General features: G+C 51.0%; 1 protein-coding gene across 1 annotated transcript; it reads left to right on the top strand.

Annotated features, from left to right (window-relative positions):
- The first annotated feature begins 786 nt into the window (after positions 1–786).
- On the top strand, positions 787–17,718 carry AGXT2 (alanine--glyoxylate aminotransferase 2). The gene is made up of 14 exons (XM_061577440.1): positions 787–934; positions 3,302–3,390; positions 7,502–7,686; positions 8,355–8,478; positions 9,091–9,185; positions 11,448–11,541; positions 11,779–11,872; positions 13,303–13,403; positions 14,000–14,092; positions 14,448–14,580; positions 15,232–15,320; positions 15,935–16,084; positions 16,416–16,514; positions 16,641–17,718. Exons 1-14 carry the CDS (start codon positions 880–882, stop codon positions 16,746–16,748), a joined length of 1,509 nt encoding a protein of 502 aa, XP_061433424.1. The 5' UTR covers positions 787–879; the 3' UTR covers positions 16,749–17,718.
- Positions 17,719–21,298: the final 3,580 nt, after the last annotated feature.

The raw sequence follows: 21,298 nt of genomic DNA, 5'->3' as shown, positions 1-21,298 counted from the left end.
AGGGGTGTGTGGGGAGTGTGTGGGTGAGGCATGTGAGGGGGAGTGTGTGAGGGAGTGTGTGGGGGAGTGTGTGTGGGTGAGGGGTGAGGGGTGTGTGTGTGAGGGGCGTGAGGGGGAGTGTGTGTGGGGTGTGTGTGAGGGGGAGTGTGTGGGGGGGAGTATGTATGGGAGTGTGTGTGGGGTGTGTGGGGTGTGTGGGTGTGGGGTGTGTGTGTGGGGGAGTGTGTATGGGGGAGTGTGTGAGGGGTGTGTGGATGAGGGGTGTGTGGGTGAGGGGTGGTGGGTAAGGGGGTGTGTGGGTGAGGGGTGTGTGGGTGAGGGGGTGTGTGGGTGAGGGGTGTGTGGGCGAGGGGGTGTGTGGGTGAGGGGGTGTGTGGGTGAGGGGTGTGTGGGTGAGAGGGTGTGTGTGTGGGGGAGTGTGTGGTTGATGGGGTGTGATGGCGTTGCGTGGATGATTGTGCAAGTGGCGTTAGTGAGTGTAGTCTGTGGATGCGTGCGGGTGTTTGGTGAGGGCTGGGTGTGGGGTTTCGGGGGTATGTGAGGACATGCATGGGGGTGTGGTGTGCCAGGGGGTGGGTGAGTGGGTGGGCGAGGGGGTGTGCCAAGGGGTGGGTGAGTGGGTGGGCGAGGGGGTGTGCGAGTGGGTGAGCGAGGGGGGGGGTGTGCGAGGGGGTGGGTGAGTGTGTGGATGTTGTTGCGAGCGAGCGGAGGGGTTGCGTGGCCCCTCGGAGTTTGGACCGCGTGGCAGGATGCCCGGGGCCCCTCTCCCCTCCTCCTCCTCCCCCGTCTCCTCCTCCTTCCCCTCATCCCATGGACGGGGTCCGCGCGAGGGGATCGCCATTCGCGCGGTCCGCGCCGTGAGGAGAGGAGGCAGAGGCCATGATGCGGGCAGTGGCGCGGGGGCTGGCGCGGGCGGGAGGGGGGGGTCGGCAGGGTACGGGGCAACCACCACAACCACCACAACATAGCCACAACAGCCACAACCACCACCACAACCACAACCACCACAACCACCACCACCACAACCACCACAACCACACAACATAGCCACCACCACCACAACCACCACAACCACACAACATAACCACCACCACAACATAGCCACAACCACCACACAACATAGCCACAACAACCACAACCACCACCACAACCACCACAACCACCACCACCACAACCACCCACAACCACACAACATAGCCACCACCACCACAACCACCACAACCACACAACATAACCACAACCACCACCACAACAGCCACAACCACCACACAACATAGCCACAACAACCACAACCACCACCACAACCACCACAACCACCACCACCACAACCACCACAACCACAACATAGCCACCACCACCACAACCACCACAACCACACAACATAACCACAACCACCACCACAACATAGCCACAACCACCACACAACATAGCCACAACAACCACAACCACCACCACAACCACCACAACCACCACCACCACAACCACCACAACCACACAACATAGCCACCACCACCACAACCACCACAACCACACAACATAACCACAACCACCACCACAACATAGCCACAACCACCACACAACATAGCCACAACAACCACAACCACCACACAACATAGCCACAACCACCACAACCACCACACAACATAGCCACAACCACCACAACCACCACACAACATAGCCACACCCACCACAATCACCACACAACATAGCCACAACCACCACACAACATAACACCACCACCACCACAACCACCACAACATAACCACAACCACCACACAACATAGCCACCACCACACAACATAGCCACAACCACCACAACCACCACACAACATAACCACAACCACCACACAACATAGCCACAACCACCACACAACATAACACCACCACAACCACCACAACATAACCACCACCACCACCACAACCACCACCACACAACATAACCACAACCACCACACAACATAGCCACCACCACACAACATAGCCACAACCACCACAACATAACCACCACCACCACCACACAACATAGCCACAGCCACCACAACCACCACCACACAACATAGCCACAACCACCACAACCACCACCACACAACATAGCCACAACCACCACCACAACATAACCACAACCTCCACACTATATAGCCACAACCACCACACGATATATCCACAACCACCACACTACATAGCCACAACCACCACACTCACCACACGACATATCCACAACCACCAAACTACATAACCACCGCACTACCTAACCACAACCACAACACTACCTAACCACAACTACCACACTAACCACCACACTACCTAACCACAACACATAACTACTCCCACAACACATAACTACAACCACTCCATGCCCACCATATCCACCGTAATCACCCCAATCAAACCACAATCACAACCAATTCTACTGCAACCACTTTAACCACATTTTAACCGCAGCATAACTAAACCACAGCCACTTGAAGCGCAGCACCATTATCACCACAACCACACTGAGCATAAACCACATCAACCACCACAACAAAACTGCAACACAACCGCACCTTAAACACCACCACCACCACGCCTGTCACAATCACCTCATTCACATCACAACTACACTACAACAACCTTAACCACACACTTGGGTGTTCATGTGTATTTGTTTGCGCGTTCATGCGTTGTGCTGGGTGTTCACTCTAGCGCCGGTGTTCATGTGTAGTTTTGTTTGGTGTCCATGGGGAGTGCTGGGTGTTCGTGTGTAGTGCTGGGTGTTCATGTGTAGTTGTGGGTGTTCATGCTTAATGTTGGGTGTTCACTCTAGCGCTGGTGTTCATGTGTAGTTGTGGGTGTCCATGGGGAGTGCTGGGTGTTCGTGTGTAGTGCTGGGTGTTTGTGTAGTTATGGGTGTTCATGCTTAATGTTGGGGGTTCACTCTAGCGCTGGTGTTCATGTGTAGTTGTGGGTGTCCATGGGGAGTGCTGGGTGTTCATGTGTAGTTGTGGGTATTCATGCTTAATGTTGGGTGTTCACTCTAGCGCTGGTGTTCATGTGTAGTTGTGGGTGTCCATGGGGAGTGCTGGGTGTTCATGTGTAGTTGTGGGTGTTCATGCTTAATGTTGGGTGTTCACTCTAGCGCTGGTGTTCATGTGTAGTTGTGGGTGTCCATGGGGAGTGCTGGGTGTTCGTGTGTAGTGCTGGGTGTTCATGTGTAGTTGTGGGTGTTCATGCTTAATGTTGGGTGTTCACTCTAGCGCTGGTGTTCATGTGTAGTTGTGGGTGTTCTTACGTGGCATGCTGGGTGTTCACCCTGCTGCAGTGCGTGCCCTGCATGGTCTGGCCAGTGCAAGCAGCCCGGCCGAGCCGCCCACCCTGCCACCCTGCAGCTTCGAGCCTCAGCCCTACGAGGTATGTGTATGCCCTTGTTATGCACACACCTTGCACCACATGGAGACGTGGAAGACCTGATGAAGATATTGGCATCTCCGTGGCTCCCGGCTCCCAAACCCTTTCGTTATGAGTCGGCACCGATGCACTCCAGCCATTCGCCGCTCGCCAGTCCCCTCCTGACCACTCTTTTATCGCTACTACAACAACGGTTACCTGGTCCCGTGAACTTAACTCATTGATTCCTCCTCCCGTGATGAGGACTCTACTACCTGTCCTGTGTTCAGCCACCACCGGCCACTGCAAGTCTCGCTTCTGTCTCTGCTTGTTCCCACCCTTGCTCAATTCAAGAAACGTGTTACGCACTTAATCTGTAATGACTTTGATAGTGCTGTTTGTTGCCGACTTGTGCTCATGAAGCGCGATTTAAAATCAACAAACGCTGGGTTTTGAGGTCGTCCAGGAGATGGCAGCACAGTGTCTCCGTGCAAGCCCTTGTCAATGTACAGAGACTCCTCTACTTACGAACTTTCAGAGATACGAACAGTGGCGGCTCCTGCAAAATCTCTCAGGGGGGGCAAATGTCTGGATGATTGATAAGGATAAGGTCCACCCATGCAATGGATAAATTAACAGCTTAAGCATGTAAAGGCAACTTCACTTATTTAATATTAATGAAAAATAAAGTGACTCTTACAATACATCTTGTTTGTTTCTATACTCACTATTAAAACAAACCACTCAAGTTTCTTTTATTAAAGATTCCACTAGGTGGCGACAAATTATATTGTTGGATGAAACGTGCTTACGTATGATGACGTAAGCACGTTAGGGCGAGCCCTCCCGGAAGCCATAGAGAATGCATTGCAGCGCCCCCGTTCGAAAAAAAACATCTTTGAATGTAAGTCTATGGGGCCACTCGGGGCGATTCTCAGCGGAGGGAAATCGCCCAAAAAGAGGCGGTACTCCACAGAACGTAGCATGACGCTGATTGGACTATATCCAGAGGCACAGTGACGGCTAGCGTGACTCTGTGGTTGAATGACATTGGTGGTGCGTCGCCCAATCGCCCTAATGAAGAAACCGCCCCTGGATACGAACAAAGCGGTCCGATTGTCCAGGTGCCTGATTGGACCAATAGTCGTAAGTTCAACCGCCGCGCAAATCGATGGCGGTGGTGGCATCTACATCTGCAGAACGTGAAGAACCAGTGGCATCTTCAGCTACAGGAGATTATACAACTTTTAAAGCCATTCCTCGTCTTTAGTGTACATGTCGTACAATGAGCAAAGTTGTACTTACGAACACATCGACTTATGAACAGACCTGGAACCTAACTCGTTCGTAAGTAGAGGAGTCTCTGTATATGGGCCTCTGTGTAAGTCAATGAGTATCTCTATAGGTTTATGTACGTGCCGTATATGGGACCCCCTATATAAGCCTGTGTGAGTGCATATGTTTACGTGGGTTAGTGTATGGGTAATGTGTGCAAGTATAGGAAGGTGTCTTTGTAAACGTCTATGTAAGCGTAAGACATTGCCACACACGTCAGCTGTTATACAGGGTGGCACAAAAGTCGAGTCACAGGGTTATTATATTATTTTAACAAGTCACAGGGTTATTATATTATTTTAACAAGTCACAGGGTTATTATATTATTTTAACAAGTCACATAGGGTTATTATATTATTTTAACAAACTTAATTTGGAACTTTCGTGACTTCAGGAATTACTCTTTGGTTCTTTCGGTAAAGTCACGTATAAAGAGAAAATAATAAATTAAATACTAGCATACGACGTTTCGATTACAACACAAGCAATCATCATCAGGTATAAATGAAATAGAAACACAAATCTAGTATACTTAGAAATGTAATGTAATACAACAGAGTCGGATAACACAACAGTCAACACCCTACCTGGTTGATTACGTTCTTCCTGAGAATGCTAAATTTGAGAGAGAGATAAAACACAGAACCAGATACATATAGACAGACATATAAGCAGACAGATACCACAGAGATACATAGAGAGAGACACATACATCACAGAGATACATAAAGAGAGACATACATAGGCACACAGTGTGCCTATGTATGTGTCTCTCTCTATGTATCTGTGATATGTCTGCTTATATGTCTGTCTATATGTCTCCGGTGTTGTGTTTTATCTCTCTCTCAAATTTAGCATTCTCAGGAAGAACGTAATCAACAGGGTAGGGTGTTGACTGTTATGTTATCCGACTCTCTGTTGTATTACATTATATTTCTAAGTATACTAGATTTGTGTTTCTATTTCATTTATACCTGATGATGATTGCTTGTGTTGCAATCGAAACGTCGTATGCTAGTATTTAATTTATTATTTTCTCTTTATACGTGACTTTACCGAAAGAACGAAAGAGTATTTTTTTTAACAAGTCACATAGGGTTCTCATTTATGTTTACGAATATTGCAACCAAATGCCATGAATATTAATGCATAATTTTCATTTTGAAATTTATTCAGGACTTTGTAAAGATTGCAACTGCCTTATTTAGCATACGTAAAACAAACCAAATTTAACTTGTTCGTCTTTGGTAAAACAATTTCCATTTTTAAATGTCGCCTGAAAAGGAAGAAGAAACATTGATATTAATAACGATAATAGATACAATATTAACTTAACGAATAAACAAATACAATGTGTTCATGCCCGGTGTTAAAATAACCCCACGTGTCCTGAGTTTTGGGCCACCCTGTTTGCTGTATACTCCTTTTAAGGCCACAATATCATTGCCGAATGTGTTGGGTTGTATGTAAGCTTAAGGGTCTCTAAGTAGTAATATGGATCTTTATTAATGTCTATGTAAATCTACGTACGGAGCGAAAGAAGTTCAACATACATATACACACATGGGGTTTTATGTGACTATGGGCCTTGTGTGAGTCTGTGGGTCTCTATGGAAGTCTGGGTTTTTTCTTATATTTATCGGGAAATCCGTTGGGATGGATCATCTAATTTGCAAGGGTTTATGTAATTATATATATCTCTTTGTAAGTATGTGGGTCTCATTGTAAGCCCATATAAGTCTTTGTTCTTTATGTAAGTTCATAGGTCTCTGTATAAGGCTATGTAAATATCAGGATCTCTAAGTAGGTCTAGGGCACTCTATGTAAGCCTATATGTCTCAATGTAAGTGTATCAGTCTCTATACTTGTAAGGCTGTGCCAATCTGCATCTCAATATACGTCGTACGAGTCAAGTTGTAAAGGCTGTTCAAGTCTATGGGTCTCTACGTGAATCTATACTGTCTTGCGGCACTGCTTTCCTTATTTGATCCCAGGTCTCACCTGCTTCCATGGTCACAATTTCTCTCTACTGGCAAGAATGTCCTTGCTCAGCGAGTGGTGTACTTCACCGTGACTGGAGACTCTGTGCGTTTGGCTTCGGGCCATCCAAACCCAAGCAAAGCTTTGCCCAAACATTCATTATCTGTCGATACAAGCCACGATGCTGTACAATCATTCATCAGAACAATCATGCACAGAGTAATGATTTACTACTGCGGCATATGCCTCCACCGTAAAGGATCGTGCGTGGACACTGAAAGCGCTGACCGCTATGCTATTACACTGTCAGGCTCTAGGTGCCTCTAAGCCGGGGAGGGGGTGGGGGGTAAATTCCTACTGCTGCCCTGTATTACCAAAGTGTGATGTCCGAGCGCTGAGACGACACGGCTGAGATCGTGGGTCCAAATGGGAGTTTTGGCCACCCATGATTAAACCGGGTTCAAATCGGGCTTAATCACAGGATCTCTCTTGCTCAGCGAGAGGTTTAATCACAGGCTGAAAAGTCTGGAACGCTGTTCTGAAAAAAAAGATTTGACACGCCACATCCATATTACCTTATTTTTACTATTGGATGCCTATGCATTCATAGGATTATAGGAATAGAGGACACAAGAATATTGCATCGTTATGGATAAGGTATACCTTGTACTACTAGTGGTAGTGCCTTACGCCGATAATCCCTACATGAAAGCCAGTCTATCAGTGGCATTCCGAAAAAAATATCGAGTGAGAAATCAAGCACTTCACAGAATGCCACTTTAGCACTTGTGTGTGTGGTTGTGTGGTGATGTTTGCGCAGTCTATGAGCTATGAGCGGATGTGCGCCGTGCGGAGCGCCCACCTCAACCCAGCGCTGGTGTCGTACTTCTCGCGGCCGCTGCTGCTGCACCAGGGGCACATGCAGTGGCTCTGGGACGAGCACGGGCGCCGCTACCTCGACTTCTTTGCTGGCATCGTCACAGTCAGCGTGGGGCACTGCCACCCGTGAGAATATAGGGCACGCAGGGACATGGCGACAAAAGGAGGCACACGGACATGGGCACACGGGGACTTGGAGGAAATACTGGACATGTTTAAAACAGGGTACGAGAGGAAACGGGGGAACGGGTGACACAAGGGTAAACCTAGTACAGGAAGAACACGGCGACACAGGGATATGAGGACACAATATTATGGGGACCAGGGTGGGTATGGGGACATGTATGTACGTTGAACCTTTTGCACCGTATGTAGCAAACCGTGGAAATTGAAGGTGTGGAGGAATAACAACAAACTGAACACAAAAAGCAGTTTTGAAGAAGTGAGTTTGTAGATTTTAAAGTGTATAGCTCTCGTGGCTTCCTAATATCAGAAGGAAGAGCCTTCCAGATGGCCGCAGAAGCGCATCTGAAAGTGCACGATCCAGTGACCCGCAGGATTGTGGGGTCCAGGAGGACTTTGAATTGGGAGGATGTTGGTAATCACTGAGATTTGAGATTCCAGCGATAAATTGTGATCGTACACATGCATATCAGGGGACAAGAACTTTTGGGATTTAGGAATCTGGAGGATCGGGAGGATCTGGGGGGGACCCCGGGAGGGTCTCACAGGACCACGTGCCCATCGTGTCCATCCAGGTCATGACCTGGGTTCCCGTTTTCACCTGTGCCTAGGACAGTGACGCGCGCCGCAAAGGCCCAACTGTCCCGGCTGTGGCACTCCACCAACATCTACCTGCACCCGCCCGTACACGAGTACGCGGAGAAGCTCGCCGCCCTGCTGCCGGAGCCACTCAAGGCATCACACGCACACGCATGTTCACACACACACACATAGACGAAGGAAGGACCCCCCCCCCCATGTAGCCCTTAACAGACTGCTGGGGCGAGTGCTTTTAGCGAGTAGACCGGCATGGCACACAAGGGGGTGAGTGGCCAGCACTACGTCTGGCTGCCTTTGTTTCCCCAGTGGCGATGTTCACACATCGCACCAGGTACGCATTTGAGGCTGAGTATACACAGACATGTACATACCTACAATTAGCATGGTTGGCTACGTACGGTGCGAAAGAAGTTCAACATATCTAGACAAAACAAAGTGATGGTGGTTTCCTGCTACTCAAGCAAGCGTTGAGACGTTGGTGCTCATCCCCTTGTTAACTGCGTTACAGAGCCAGCGGTGGAAAATTCCACATTTTATATGGCGGGGGGCAAGTATATCCATCGCACAACCCAATCAATGATTTGAACTCGTGATCTTCCGACTGTGAGCCGTTCACTCCTCCGCTGAGCCAGCAGGTCGGATTATACAAATACACCGGTGTACTAACCACCTTTGCACCATGGGCCTCACCAACATGCTTATCCTTGTGCGTGCGTGTGTGCGCTGTGTGCGTGTGTTTTCTCCCAGGTTATATACTTCACCAACAGTGGCTCAGAAGCCAACGACCTGGCCATGTTCATGGCGCGCGCCTACACCGGCAACTTCGACATCCTTTCATTCCGGTGACGCTCGCACCGGAACCACTCACTGCACCACCAGACATTACAGCCCCATGCGCCTAGACTTGGCGTATGCGCCGTGGGAGCATCACCACCTCGACAGCCGCCAGTGGTGACTGCCAGGAGTGTGTGTGAGTGTGTGGATGCAGGGCTGTGTATGTCGGTGCGTGTGTGTGTGCAGGGGTGTGTGTATAGGTCGTCTCAGCCTCATATGAGTATCTGGTGCGGTGTGTAAACATCGCCACTAGGGAGACAAATGCAGCCGGGCATGGTGTTGACCACCCACCCCCTCGGGTACCGTGTTGGCCTTTATAGGAGTTCGCTAACAGCACTTGCCCGAAAAGTCTGTAAAGGCTTCATCTTCTTGGTTCTTTCGGTAAAGTCACGTAGAATGGAAATAATAAAAAAATAAAACATTAAATAATTCTCATGACGTTTCGGCCACAACGCAAGCAGCCGTCCTCAGGTGGAGAACAGGTCTCTTGAGAAGACAGAGTCTGAATGACACACCCCAGGCTTGGAGCGTCTATTTAAGCTGGGATGGAGGGGGGAAGAGCGCCTTGACAAAATAATTTGCAAATCAAGAGGAACTTAGCATATTTATGGGGAATGCAGATATGCGATTAGTACTACTTGTGAAATGCGTAGTAGGTTTGGCGGGGGGTTTAAAATCATATTATGCCCATGCATTATGCAGGATTAGCAGCATCAAAGGGAGGCACCCATATGGAAGCTTACCTAAAACCAGATTCCCACCACTATCCATCCCAGAAGAATTCCCTCATCAAGACAATATATCATAGAGCCAAATGCATCTCCGACCAGGAACACATTGCCAGTGAACTCAAACACGTACGCCAAGCTCTTAAGGCTAATGGTTACTCCGACTACACAATCCGTAAAGCCATCACTCCAACCATCAAGAAGGATCCTGTTGAGGAGTCTTTCAAAACCATCACCTTACCCTACATTGCTGGGGTCACAAAAAAGATCTCCAAAATCTTGATAAAACACAAGATCCAGGTCCGATTCAACACAGTACATAAAATCCGTGATCTGGTCCTGTCTGTAAAGATGTGGTTCCAGACATACAGTACCCTGGCATCTACAAACTAAGTTGCCTCTGTGGTAGCAGTTATATTGGAGAAACCAAACGACATGTCTCGGACTACATCCGTGAACATAAAGCAGACTTGAAACACGATAGGACAAACACCTCAGCCGTGGCAGATCACTGTTACAATTCAGTGGGCTCATATGATATTGACTTCTCCAAGACAGAGGTTCTCTGCAAGCCATCTGGCTACCATGAGAGATTCGTTCATGAGGCGATCCACATATACAAACACAGAGACAATTTCAACCGAGAAGATGGATTCTGGCTCAGCAATCATTGGAAGGACGTAATAAACCATTTCGGAGCTTAACTGATTGTGTTCACGTTTACGGTGACTTTCAGACCGCAGTCCACTCACTGGCATTGACTATAATCTCGTATTCTCCGCAGGGAATGGATTCTTTGCTCCGCTGCAAGTCTCTTACCACCACTCTCCCATTGACATATTTCGTTGCTTCCTCTTAGTATCTCTCACGCGACGGTCAATGGTATAGTGTATAGCGGATTGTATAATAATAAATAGTATAAAATTGTAATGTTTAATACAATGTACAAAGTAATATATAGTATCGTAATTGTATAGTGAATATACAGCAGTGTGATATACAATAGGGTGGGTAGAATAATACATAGTGTATATAGTACGGTGTAGACCCGTGTGATGTAAGAGAATAAAGTTTAGCGTGAAGCATATTATATTTTTTGCGACATAGAATTGTAATGTATTACTTACTGTTAGTAGCTCAGCTTATTGGAGAGTATATTTAGTATACTGATGATACTATGTAGTTTATACTTTAGTTGTTTACGTGGTGGTTTAGTTACTGCAGCTACATACTATTAACATTCCTTCCCTTTTCGATTTAAAGCTTTCGTGACTGCAGGGATTCATCTTCTTGGTTCTTTCGGTAAAGTCACGTAGAATGGAAATAATAAAATAATAAAAATAAAACATAATAAAATAATTATCACGACGTTTCGGCCACAATGCAAGTATCCGTCCTCAGGTGGAGAACAGGTCTGTCGAGGAGATAGAGTTGAATCCCTGCAGTCACGAAAGCTTTAAAACGAAATCTGTTACGGCTATACGGGTAGATATTTGTCATTGTGTGTAAGTGTGTGATTTACCCGTATGCCCGTGTGTGTAGCGGGGGCTATCACGGTGCCAGTCCTTACACCATGGGCCTCACCAACGTTGGCTCCTACAAGTACAGCGTCCCCAACGGCTTTGGCTGCCACGCCGTGAGCACACACGCGCTCGCGCAACACATCACACACACACACTCGCATCTATTGACACGATACACACGCTCACCCTAAGTCGATTCGGCCTTAAGTGAGACAAAGGCGGCTGGGCGTTGTGCGGGACATACCCCCCCCCCCCTCATGTGCCTGCCATCCTTCATAGGTGCTCGCTAAAGGCGACTGCCCCAACAGCCTGTTTGGATATACGGGGGCATCTTTGTCTTTGTGCCGCAGGTGATGTGCCCGGACGTGTACCGGGGGCTGTGGGGTGGCGCTCACTGCCGCGACTCCCCCGTGCAGACGACGCGGCCTTGCGCCTGCGCTCAGGGTGTGTTGGCATCGCCACGACCTGCACAGACATCCCGAGCACTAACACCCTACACAGCCTGAGCACTAACACCCTTACACACCCTGAGCACTAACACCCTACACACCCTGAGCACTAACACCCTACACACCCTGAGCACTAACACCCTACACACCCTGAGCACTAACACCCTACACACCCTGAGCACTAACACCCTTACACACCCTGAGCACTAACACCTTACACACCCTGAGCACTAACACCCTACACAGCCTGAGCACTAACACCCTACACACCCTGAGCACTAACACCCTACACACCCTGAGCACTAACACCCTACACACCCTGAGCACTAACACCCTACACAGCCTGAGCACTAACACCCTACACACCCTGAGCACTAACACCCTACACACCCTGAGCACTAACACCCTACACATCCTGAGCACTAACACCCTACACACCCTGAGCACTAACACCCTACACAGCCTGAGCACTAACACCCTACACACCCTGAGCACTAACACCCTACACACCCTGAGCACTAACACCCTACACACCCTGAGCACTAACACCCTACACACCCTGAGCACTAACACCCTACACACCCTGAGCACTAACACCCTACACACCCTGAGCACTAACACCCTACACACCCTGAGCACTAACACCCTACACACCCTGAGCACTAACACCCTACACATTCTGAGCACTAACATGCTACACAGTTTTGGGCACAAACCCCAAATCCGATAGCCCTGATCCTACCTCCGCAATGTTATAACCATAACCTTAATCCAGTCAGCGAAGGTCATCAGCATCGAGGCCATGGTCCTCAAGACACAGCTTCGTTGGGCAGGGCACATCGCCAGGATGGAGAACCACCGCTTGCCTAAGATCGTGCTGTATGGGGAACTGTCCTCTGGCCATCGCGACATAGGTGCACCACGAAAGCGATACAAAGACTCCCTGAAGAAGTCCCTCACTGCTTGCTGCATCGATCACCGTCAGTGGGCAACACAAGCAGCTGATCGCAACTCCTGGCGGCACACAGTCCACCAGGCCACCTCCTTCTTCGAAGATACCCGCAGGGCCCGTATGGAGGACAAAAGGAGAAGGAGGAAGAACCATGATCCCTCAGCACCCATCCCAGATGAGACCTATACTTGCAGCTGTTGTGGCAGGACCTGCTTGTCCCGCATAGGCCTCTTCAGCCACCAGCGTGCCTGCAGAAGACGTGGATGCCCTTCCTAGATCTTCGTTCGCGAAGCCAAGCCATGATGGTGATGAATCCAGGCACATGAGCAGCCTCAGACACACCACCACAACAATAGCCCATACCCTAACACTAACCCAGTAACACAGACAATCTCACACACACACGCGCACAAACCCCCGACCCCAAAATCTGACCCGAAACCCTTGACCTAACCCCTGACCTGTCCTATCAGGCTCGTGCCAAGCCCAGGATAATTACCTGGAGCAGCTGGCGGAGGTGTTTGCCACGTCTGTGCCCAAGAAGGTGGCGGGTTTCTTCGCCGAATCAATCCAGGTGGGTTCGCCGGCCCTGGCAGCTGCTGGGCGTTTACCGATTCCTGCTGGAGGTTAAAACGAACGAGCCATGGGCTGGAGAGGAGATGAGCGGATTAAACTCGCCCCTGTGGTGAAGGCTCCGCGGAGGAAGTCTTCCTAGCAGTTTGAGGCGGTTGCCTTCCGGTAACGTAGACAAGTTGCCTCTAACAGCGGATGGCAAGAGGAGTGATGCTTGCAACAATGAGTGGGAGCACCGGGTGACCTGGGTCTGTCCCGTGACCTCCTGCCAGCGAGTCTTCCACCGCACTTCATGTGATGGCCTCGAAGTGCACCTAGCCCAGGGGTTGGAAACCAAAATAACAAGAGCCATTTGTGTTTTCGAATTCTGTAAAAGCCTCAATATTTCACGAGCTGCAATGCATGTGAATACGACACAGTGGTCTTTCATAATTAACTTCATGAAGCAGCTCTTAACGAGCCGCATGTGGCTCCGGAGATGTATTTTGATGACCCCTGACGGAGCCAGAGAGATTTGATTCCTGGTGGGTGCTGTGATTCATCATGGGTGCTGTGATTGATTCCTCCTGGATGCTGATTCCTGCTGTGTGTGTGCAGGGCGTGGGTGGTTCCGTTCAGTACCCGCGTGGATACCTGGCCGAGGCGTACCGAATGGTGCGTGCACGGGGCGGCCTGTGCATCGCCGACGAGGTGAGACCCACCACGATCATCATCATCATCATCACTACACGTTGGTGTGTGTACATGTGGGTATAGATGGGAGTGTTATTGTAGTGGTTAGCGCATAGAGTTCGATTCCCGCTCACGACCAATAAGTGACGAATATTTTAACCGGTCCTAAGGGCCTCCCCTAGGTTGACTTAGCCTTAAATTAGTACCCATCAACACTAGGGCATGGTGTTGGCCACCCAGCCTCCCGTGCACCGTGCCGGCCTTCATAGGTGCTCGCCAACAGCACTTGCCCCAACAGCCTTGTTAAAGGTCTACGCGGTGGGGGGGATCTTTAGTGCATATCATCATCTGCGTCGGGTGCTGTGTGTTGCAGGTCCAGACGGGCTTTGGGCGTCTCGGGAGCCACATGTGGGGCTTTGAGTCTCATGGTGTGGTGCCCGACATCGTCACCATGGCCAAGGGAATCGGCAACGGCTTCCCTCTCGCCGCCGTCGTCACCAGCGCCGGTAATGCGCACGGGACGGACGCGGCATACAGTGGTGCCACGCAACGGTCGCTCGCTCACCACACCCTCAACACCGCGGTCACTCGCACGCTCACGTGAGTGATACTACACGATACAACACACACGGCACGCATTGCACAGTAATCCTGCACACCCACACATCACACGACACAACCCTCGCTCGCACAGCAATGCCATACTCGCACACAGATCACTCTCACATTACACAGCGAATACCACATTCACACTACGCTCACACCATAGTGATGCCATACCACACTCGCATTATGCTATACACGTACACACCAAACACATCACTGCCACGCACTGCACATACGCGGCCCCTCCCAGCCGCTGAACATGTGGTGAGTGGTGGTGCAGTGGTTAGCGCCCTGTGCCCCGAACTTGAGGGCCCGAGTTAAATTCCCTCTCACGACCAATAATGTAAGCCTGTCCTGGGCCTCGCCTAGGTCGTCAAATGAGTACCCGGTGCAGTGTGTAAACATCAGCATTGGGGAGACGAAGGCGGCCGGACGTGGTGGCGGCCACCCACCCCGTCTTGTGCCGTGCTCGCTGACAGCACTTGCCCCAACAGTGTAATGTTCAAAAAAGACCACACGGGGGACCTTCGTTTTTCTGGGCACGTGTGCAGAGGTGGCGAGCGTCATGAGCCAAGCGCTTCACTTCAACACATTCGGCGGGAGTCCCCTCGCCTGTGCCGTGGGCTCCGCCGTGCTCGATGTGAGTGCAGCACCCCTCATGGGGTCAGGGTTCGGCACGGGGTCACGTGCACTCCAACCCTGGTCCCAACCTCTTCGATCCACCTCCCGCTTGGCCTGCCTCTCGGCCTCCACCCTGGTGCTTCATTGTTCCGTCACCCTTTTCTTCTTTCCCATGGGGCTTCCTCGCTTCTTGCAACACATCCTTGGGCATCCCGAGTCGATGTCGTTCACGAACATTTTTTTTTATTCCAGATCCCGCATTCATCCTGCGCTCGGCAAGAGTGTAAAACGCGAGTTTGGAGTACTAATTTTAAATTAAGGGAAGAAAAGTCAAACAGTTTGGTACCAAACTGTTTATTGCTAAATATACATAACCTGCGATATTTTCTTAGTTAAAAAATGCACGTGTCCATATTTGCAAACTTCTTAATCAATATTAACACGTCAATCTTCATTCATAAAACTAAAACCTGAAAAGCATTTCCCTCTTCTGACACTCTGTACTGTTGAGCACAGGCTCGGCGGTATCCACTTGCAACCACACGAGTCCTGTCATGCCCTCACATGCCTCCCACCACCGCATGTCCCCTGCTGCGTCTTCACGTTTGTCCCCGTCCGTGTGCTCGTGCGCAGGTCATCGAGGAGGACGGGACTCAGGCTGTGTGCTTTGAGGCCGGGGGGCGGCTCCTGGCTGGGCTGGCTCAATTCCGTGACGAGTTCGAGGTGGTTGGGGACGTGCGCGGCAAGGGGCTCATGATTGGTGTTGAACTTGTCACCGACAAGGTACGATGGCAGACAGACAACCGGACACACATACATCTGTACACATTGATACATGCACAGACACATACGGGGGTGTACCGATACAAACACACCGCTCGCTACTGGACATCTATGAAAAAGAGGTTAATAGCTCATCGGATTTGTCCAGGATAAAGATTATGATTATGAAGCACACAGGTGCAAGTACACACGCGTGAGGAAATGCACAGATACACGCGTGAGGAAATGCACAGATACACGTGCACACGCAGATGCATGCCAACGCAGGGTGCGTGGGCGCGCCTCGTACGTCCACCGTGTTCGAGTGCCGCTCTGCTGTGCGCTTGCTCAGGCCAGCAGGACGCCGCTTCCGGCGGCGCAGATTAACGAGATCTGGGAGGACTGCAGGGAAATGTCGCTCCTCATCGGAAAGGGCGGCGTCTACGGACAGGTGAGGCCAGGAGGGGGCGGTTGCTGGGTGGTGGGGATTCGAGTGGGGATGGGGGTCTTGGAGGGGATGGGGGTCTTGTGGCGATGGCAGCGTCACAGGAGTGGTATGTGTGCCCCGGTGCCGCAGGTGTTCCGCATCAAGCCACCCATGTGCATCACCACCGCCGACGTGGATTTTGCGCTCGCCGTGATGCACAGGGCCCTGAGCAACCACCGCGAGCGCCACGCCGCCTAGACCTGGTCATGCCACCGCACAGCCGCCCCAACCGCACGGCCACTCGACACAACTACACCAGCCTACTATGCAACACCGCCACCACTTTGCCACACCATGTAGTCAAACCACCTAACTGCACTACACAGCCACACAATGCTACCACCACCGCCACTTAGTCACACTCTGCAACCATCCTACATGGCCACCACCACCATGTGGCTACACCAAGTGACTACCTAACTAACCCACCCCACCCCAAACCGACCTTGTTGTTTTTAAAGGCCGACCATGACCGCAGGCCAGCAACAAGCAGGTTTGAATTCCAGATGTGAACGAAAGCAAACTGGTCTTGAGGCCAGGCTATGGAGACTTCAGCTATGGGGATGACAGCACTGACGATAGTACAGCAGCTAAGAACATGCGTCTCGATTTGAGAAAGGTTATAGCAACTTGAGAAACAAGAGGATGGGGGAGGGAGGTCCAAGGTGGAGGAGCAGTGCGGGGGCAAGAAGTAAGAGAGAAACGTGAACCAACGTGGTTGAGCACGGCAGGGATAAAACGGGTCCTTAGCATGGGCAGAGGTGTAATGGCTGCATTTTCATGGGAACAATGACAGTGAAATTTGTGAATAAAAGAGAGAAAGGGGAGGGGAGGCCACTAAACAGCGTGAGAGTGAGCACAGGGTCGTCAATCATGCGAACCGCTTCACGTTGCTTGTGTGACGCCGAGTTGGGCGCTCCTGTTCAACAGGAACTCAACTACGCCTGTCAGCCACGCCACACCACCTCGCCAGCACAACGAGCCAAGCCCAATCAACACTACTTAAATCCACACCATTCGATCCATCAGCCTTACTCACACCACCTCACCTGACCCATACCACCTCACTTTGCCGACACTAGCCGATTCTCACTGCTCCGATCCCCCAATGACAGCCACAAAACAGTGATTCGTAAAAAAATAAATGAAAATAAACGACCTCCCACTACTGTGCCGCAAGTGTCTCTCTGTGAAAGCGGCAGTACAATTCTACAGAGCAGCAGCAGCAGCATTTGAAACGACAGGACCCGCTTGGCCCAAGCTCCCAGCTGGGCCACCACCCCCACCGTATTTTCACGAAGAATCGACCCTCACCCCTACTCCACACAGCACCACCACAGACTGCACGTGCAACGCCGTGACTTTACAGGGTTTATCTCCGAAAAAATAATAACAAGGCTGGTTAAGAGGCAGAGGGGAGGGGGGGTTGCCCAGGGGCTGTGCGGCTATTTCCGCTTGTGTTTGCCCTTCTTGCCGGGCGCTGCTGGCGCCGTGGGGGCTGTGGGGTCGGCGGTGCGGGGGCCGGTGTGCCCGGTGCTTGAACAGCCGGTTCCGGGAAGAGAAATCCTGCCCGCAGGTTGCGCAGCCCAGAGGCTCCTGTTGTGACACCGGCAAACGTACACGTGCGCACAAATTCCCCCCCCCCCCACGTGCCCCCCACGTGCCCCCCTCCGCACACCCCGATGCCTTCCTGCTGTGTGCATCACATGCGCCTCACCTGGAGCTCGTTGCGTCGCCACCTTTCCTCGCACGCTTCCCCTCCTTCCTCGTGGGCTCCGTCCCCTCTTCTTTCTTGCCCGCCGTCTCTGGTGCCCCCGGGGGGCCTACCCCTCCCTGGGGGTCCTCCGAGGTGGCTTCTAGCCACGGTGCACTGTGGCCGTCTGGCCTGGCGTTGTGGTCGCAGTGTGCCGTTTCGTCTGCGGTACCGTTAGTCTGTGCTGCGGTGTCTTGGTTGGGCACGGTGCAGGCAGTGCTGGGGGGGGGGGGGGGTGTGCAGTGCGGGGTTGGGTGTGGTGTGGTGATGGGGGTGTGCGGTGCGTGGTGAATGGCGTCAGCGCTCCGAGCGGATGTCACCGGGCCCCATCATCTCTTTCTCTTCTAGGGCGGCAGCGGCGGCATCCTCAGCATCGAAATTATATTATCACCTCCATAATCTTTCCCACCTCCACCATCAGCAACTTCTGCCTCGAGGCAGGAACCTCCTCCCTCCTCCTTCATGACACAGCAGGGAGCAGCAACAACAGAGTTAAGATAAAGGGTAACACAAGACAGATGGTAAGGGCAAGTTGAGAAGGGCATGGTGAGGAGGGTATGGTAATAAGGATATGGTAAGGTCACGGTGTGGTCAAGATGATGACAGAGTGAGGGCACGGTGAGGGCAGCATCTGGGGCCCCGCTCCGAACAGGAACGCGAACTCCTCGGCCGTCATCTGCTGCCGTAGCCATGCCACGTTGTCTCGGTGCTTCTTGGAGCGGTCGTGGCTCTCCTTCCTGAGCCACAACATGAGAGACTGCACCGCACTTCCGTGAACAACCGCGAGTAGCACCTATGAAGACCGGCAGAACCACGCCAGGCCACCTTTATCTCGCTAGTGGCGATATTTTACGCATCAGACCAAGTACTCGTTTGGGCCTGCACAGGAGTACTCACGCCTTGAGGCTCTTGAAAGCCTTGCTGCAGGGCGCGCAAGACAGCTCAAAGTCCTCCCGGTCCCGCGCAGCCTCCTCTGCACGCCACACATGGGAGGGAGGGTGGAGGGGTGGGCACAGTGCGCGCTTGAGTCCCGCACAGCAGGTGATCTCCCAGGACACTGCGGTGGCTAGGAGATGCTAACTACCTCGCCTGGTAAACAGGAGGGTCATGGGTTTGATCACCACCCGGAGTTTGCATGTTTCTCTTCCCGTGGCCGTGTGGATTTTTCTCCTCCGGTTTTCCCTCCACATTTAAAATCAACATCACATGTTTAGAGTATTTGGCTGATATACATTTCCACATGAAAAGCCACTTCGTTGAGCAATCATTTGTAGCCAGATGGCTTCTGAAAAGGAGCAATAAAGCTCAGTGGGCCTTATCTGGTAAATTAAATAAGTAATATTTAAAACAACTTTCTTAAAAAACGCTTTTATGAAATGTACTAGTAATGGCAGAACTCCACATCTCCAGGAAGTGGCCCCGAAGCTTGCCATAACGGAAGGGACCGTGGTGATTTACAGCCAATGTCAGTTGAGCGTGGACAATTAGACCCAAGCTGAAACATCTTATTTCTTCTTTTTTTATAAAAGTCTCCGTGCTCGCGCTTGCGAGGTATTTGGCTCTCGAACGGTGGGCTTGTCGTAGAAAAACATTTGCCAGGCAGCACGTCCTAAGGCTATTCTGTTTTCCCATCCCTAAACCTGAAAGTAGATTAATTAACACATTTGTGCCATTTCTTTTCATTATTTACTTATTGCGAGACCTCGACCGTACCAACGTACGACAATTGCATGGGGGGGGGCGGACCCTGCCAAGTGATGCATGTTAGCGAGAGCTCACGGGGACATTTCTTTTTATGCGTTTTACAGCCAATACATACACACATAACGCTGCGTATATTTCTTCACAGTCTGATGTCCTCTTCGCCCCCCCCCCCCCCCCCCCCCACATGATGCGTCCACTTTATACTACAGACTTCGTTGATTATATTTTAGTGCTTACATAGCATTATTCTTGCACGGGCGGGGGATGCTGGAGGGGGTAGCGGCCCAGCCCCTAGCCTGGCAACGTGCCAACTCCGCCACCTGTAGGCCAGGACGGGGGCTACGCATGGGACAAGGCCTCAACATGCCTATGGTATTTACACCATTGGAACCTCATTTGCCAGTAAAAATATAATTGTTTTTTTACCCTTCTATCTGGCAACAAAACTGACACCTTTTTTTACAAGGAGTCATGTTTACATAGATGAGGTTCCAATGGTGTAAATGCTTACCCCAGCTCTCATACTCTGATGGTGCATTGTCTTTGAGTTGTGCGCCTTTTGGCGTCATCTGATCCAACCCATGTGAGACTAGGCTCTAAGGAAAGCTATCTCGGGTGTGGACCAATCAACTTCAAGGACAGTGCACATTATCAGAGTTATGTTTTTTGTTTGCATTATGACTGCAGGTATTGTGGTCTGCGTACGCTCGCTTGCGGGGGATTTGGCTCTCGGACCGTGGGGTTTTACCAAGAAATTTTTTTGCCGGGAGCCACGCCCCGAGCCCCGCGGTGGGAATAGGTATTTCCGTTTCCCTAAACTTTAAAGCGGTTGAATTTTTGATTTAGTGTGATATCTCCATATTTATTTACTTATGCCGACTGGTACGCGACAAAGCACGCCGTTGCGCATGCACGAGACGCTGGCCAAGGGTTGCCCCTGGCAACGGGCAGCGCGCCTTCGCTGCAGGGTGGACGCCATTTCTCATTCCCGTTCGAAATGCACAAAAATATACACGCGACGCTGAGGTAAATTCATCAAAGTTTCACGTCCTCTTCTCTCCCCCCCCCCCACTACAATGTGTGCAATTACTCTTATAGGGTCGTTAGATAATAAAATTATAGTGATTAGACAGTATTTTTCTAGCTCGGGGGGGGGGGGGGGGGGGATAGCGACCCAGCCCCCAGCCTCGGCCGGCTGGGCAATCTAGGCGAGGCCGGAGGCTCTGCACGTTACTAGGCCTCGACACCCCACTCTTGTCAGGCGAGGATTTTGTGCTATAGAGTCGATATA

Source organism: Lethenteron reissneri, chromosome 64 (assembly GCF_015708825.2).
Source record: "Lethenteron reissneri isolate LAM-NWPU_2019-01 chromosome 64, ASM1570882v1, whole genome shotgun sequence".
In the NCBI taxonomy this organism is placed as follows: domain Eukaryota; kingdom Metazoa; phylum Chordata; class Hyperoartia; order Petromyzontiformes; family Petromyzontidae; genus Lethenteron; species Lethenteron reissneri.
Note: the sequence above shows the minus strand (reverse complement) of the source record. Positions and strands in the feature narration are given on the sequence as shown.

Bases quoted from the DNA above. Each gene is read 5' to 3' on its own strand.
- AGXT2 (XM_061577440.1), top strand. From the start codon at position 880: ATGATGCGGGCAGTGGCGCGGGGGCTGGCGCGGGCGGGAGGGGGGGGT. The intron at 11,542-11,778 runs GTGAGCACACAC...TTTGTGCCGCAG, and splicing joins ACGGCTTTGGCTGCCACGCC to GTGATGTGCCCGGACGTGTA. The intron at 16,515-16,640 runs GTGAGGCCAGGA...CCGGTGCCGCAG, and splicing joins AGGGCGGCGTCTACGGACAG to GTGTTCCGCATCAAGCCACC.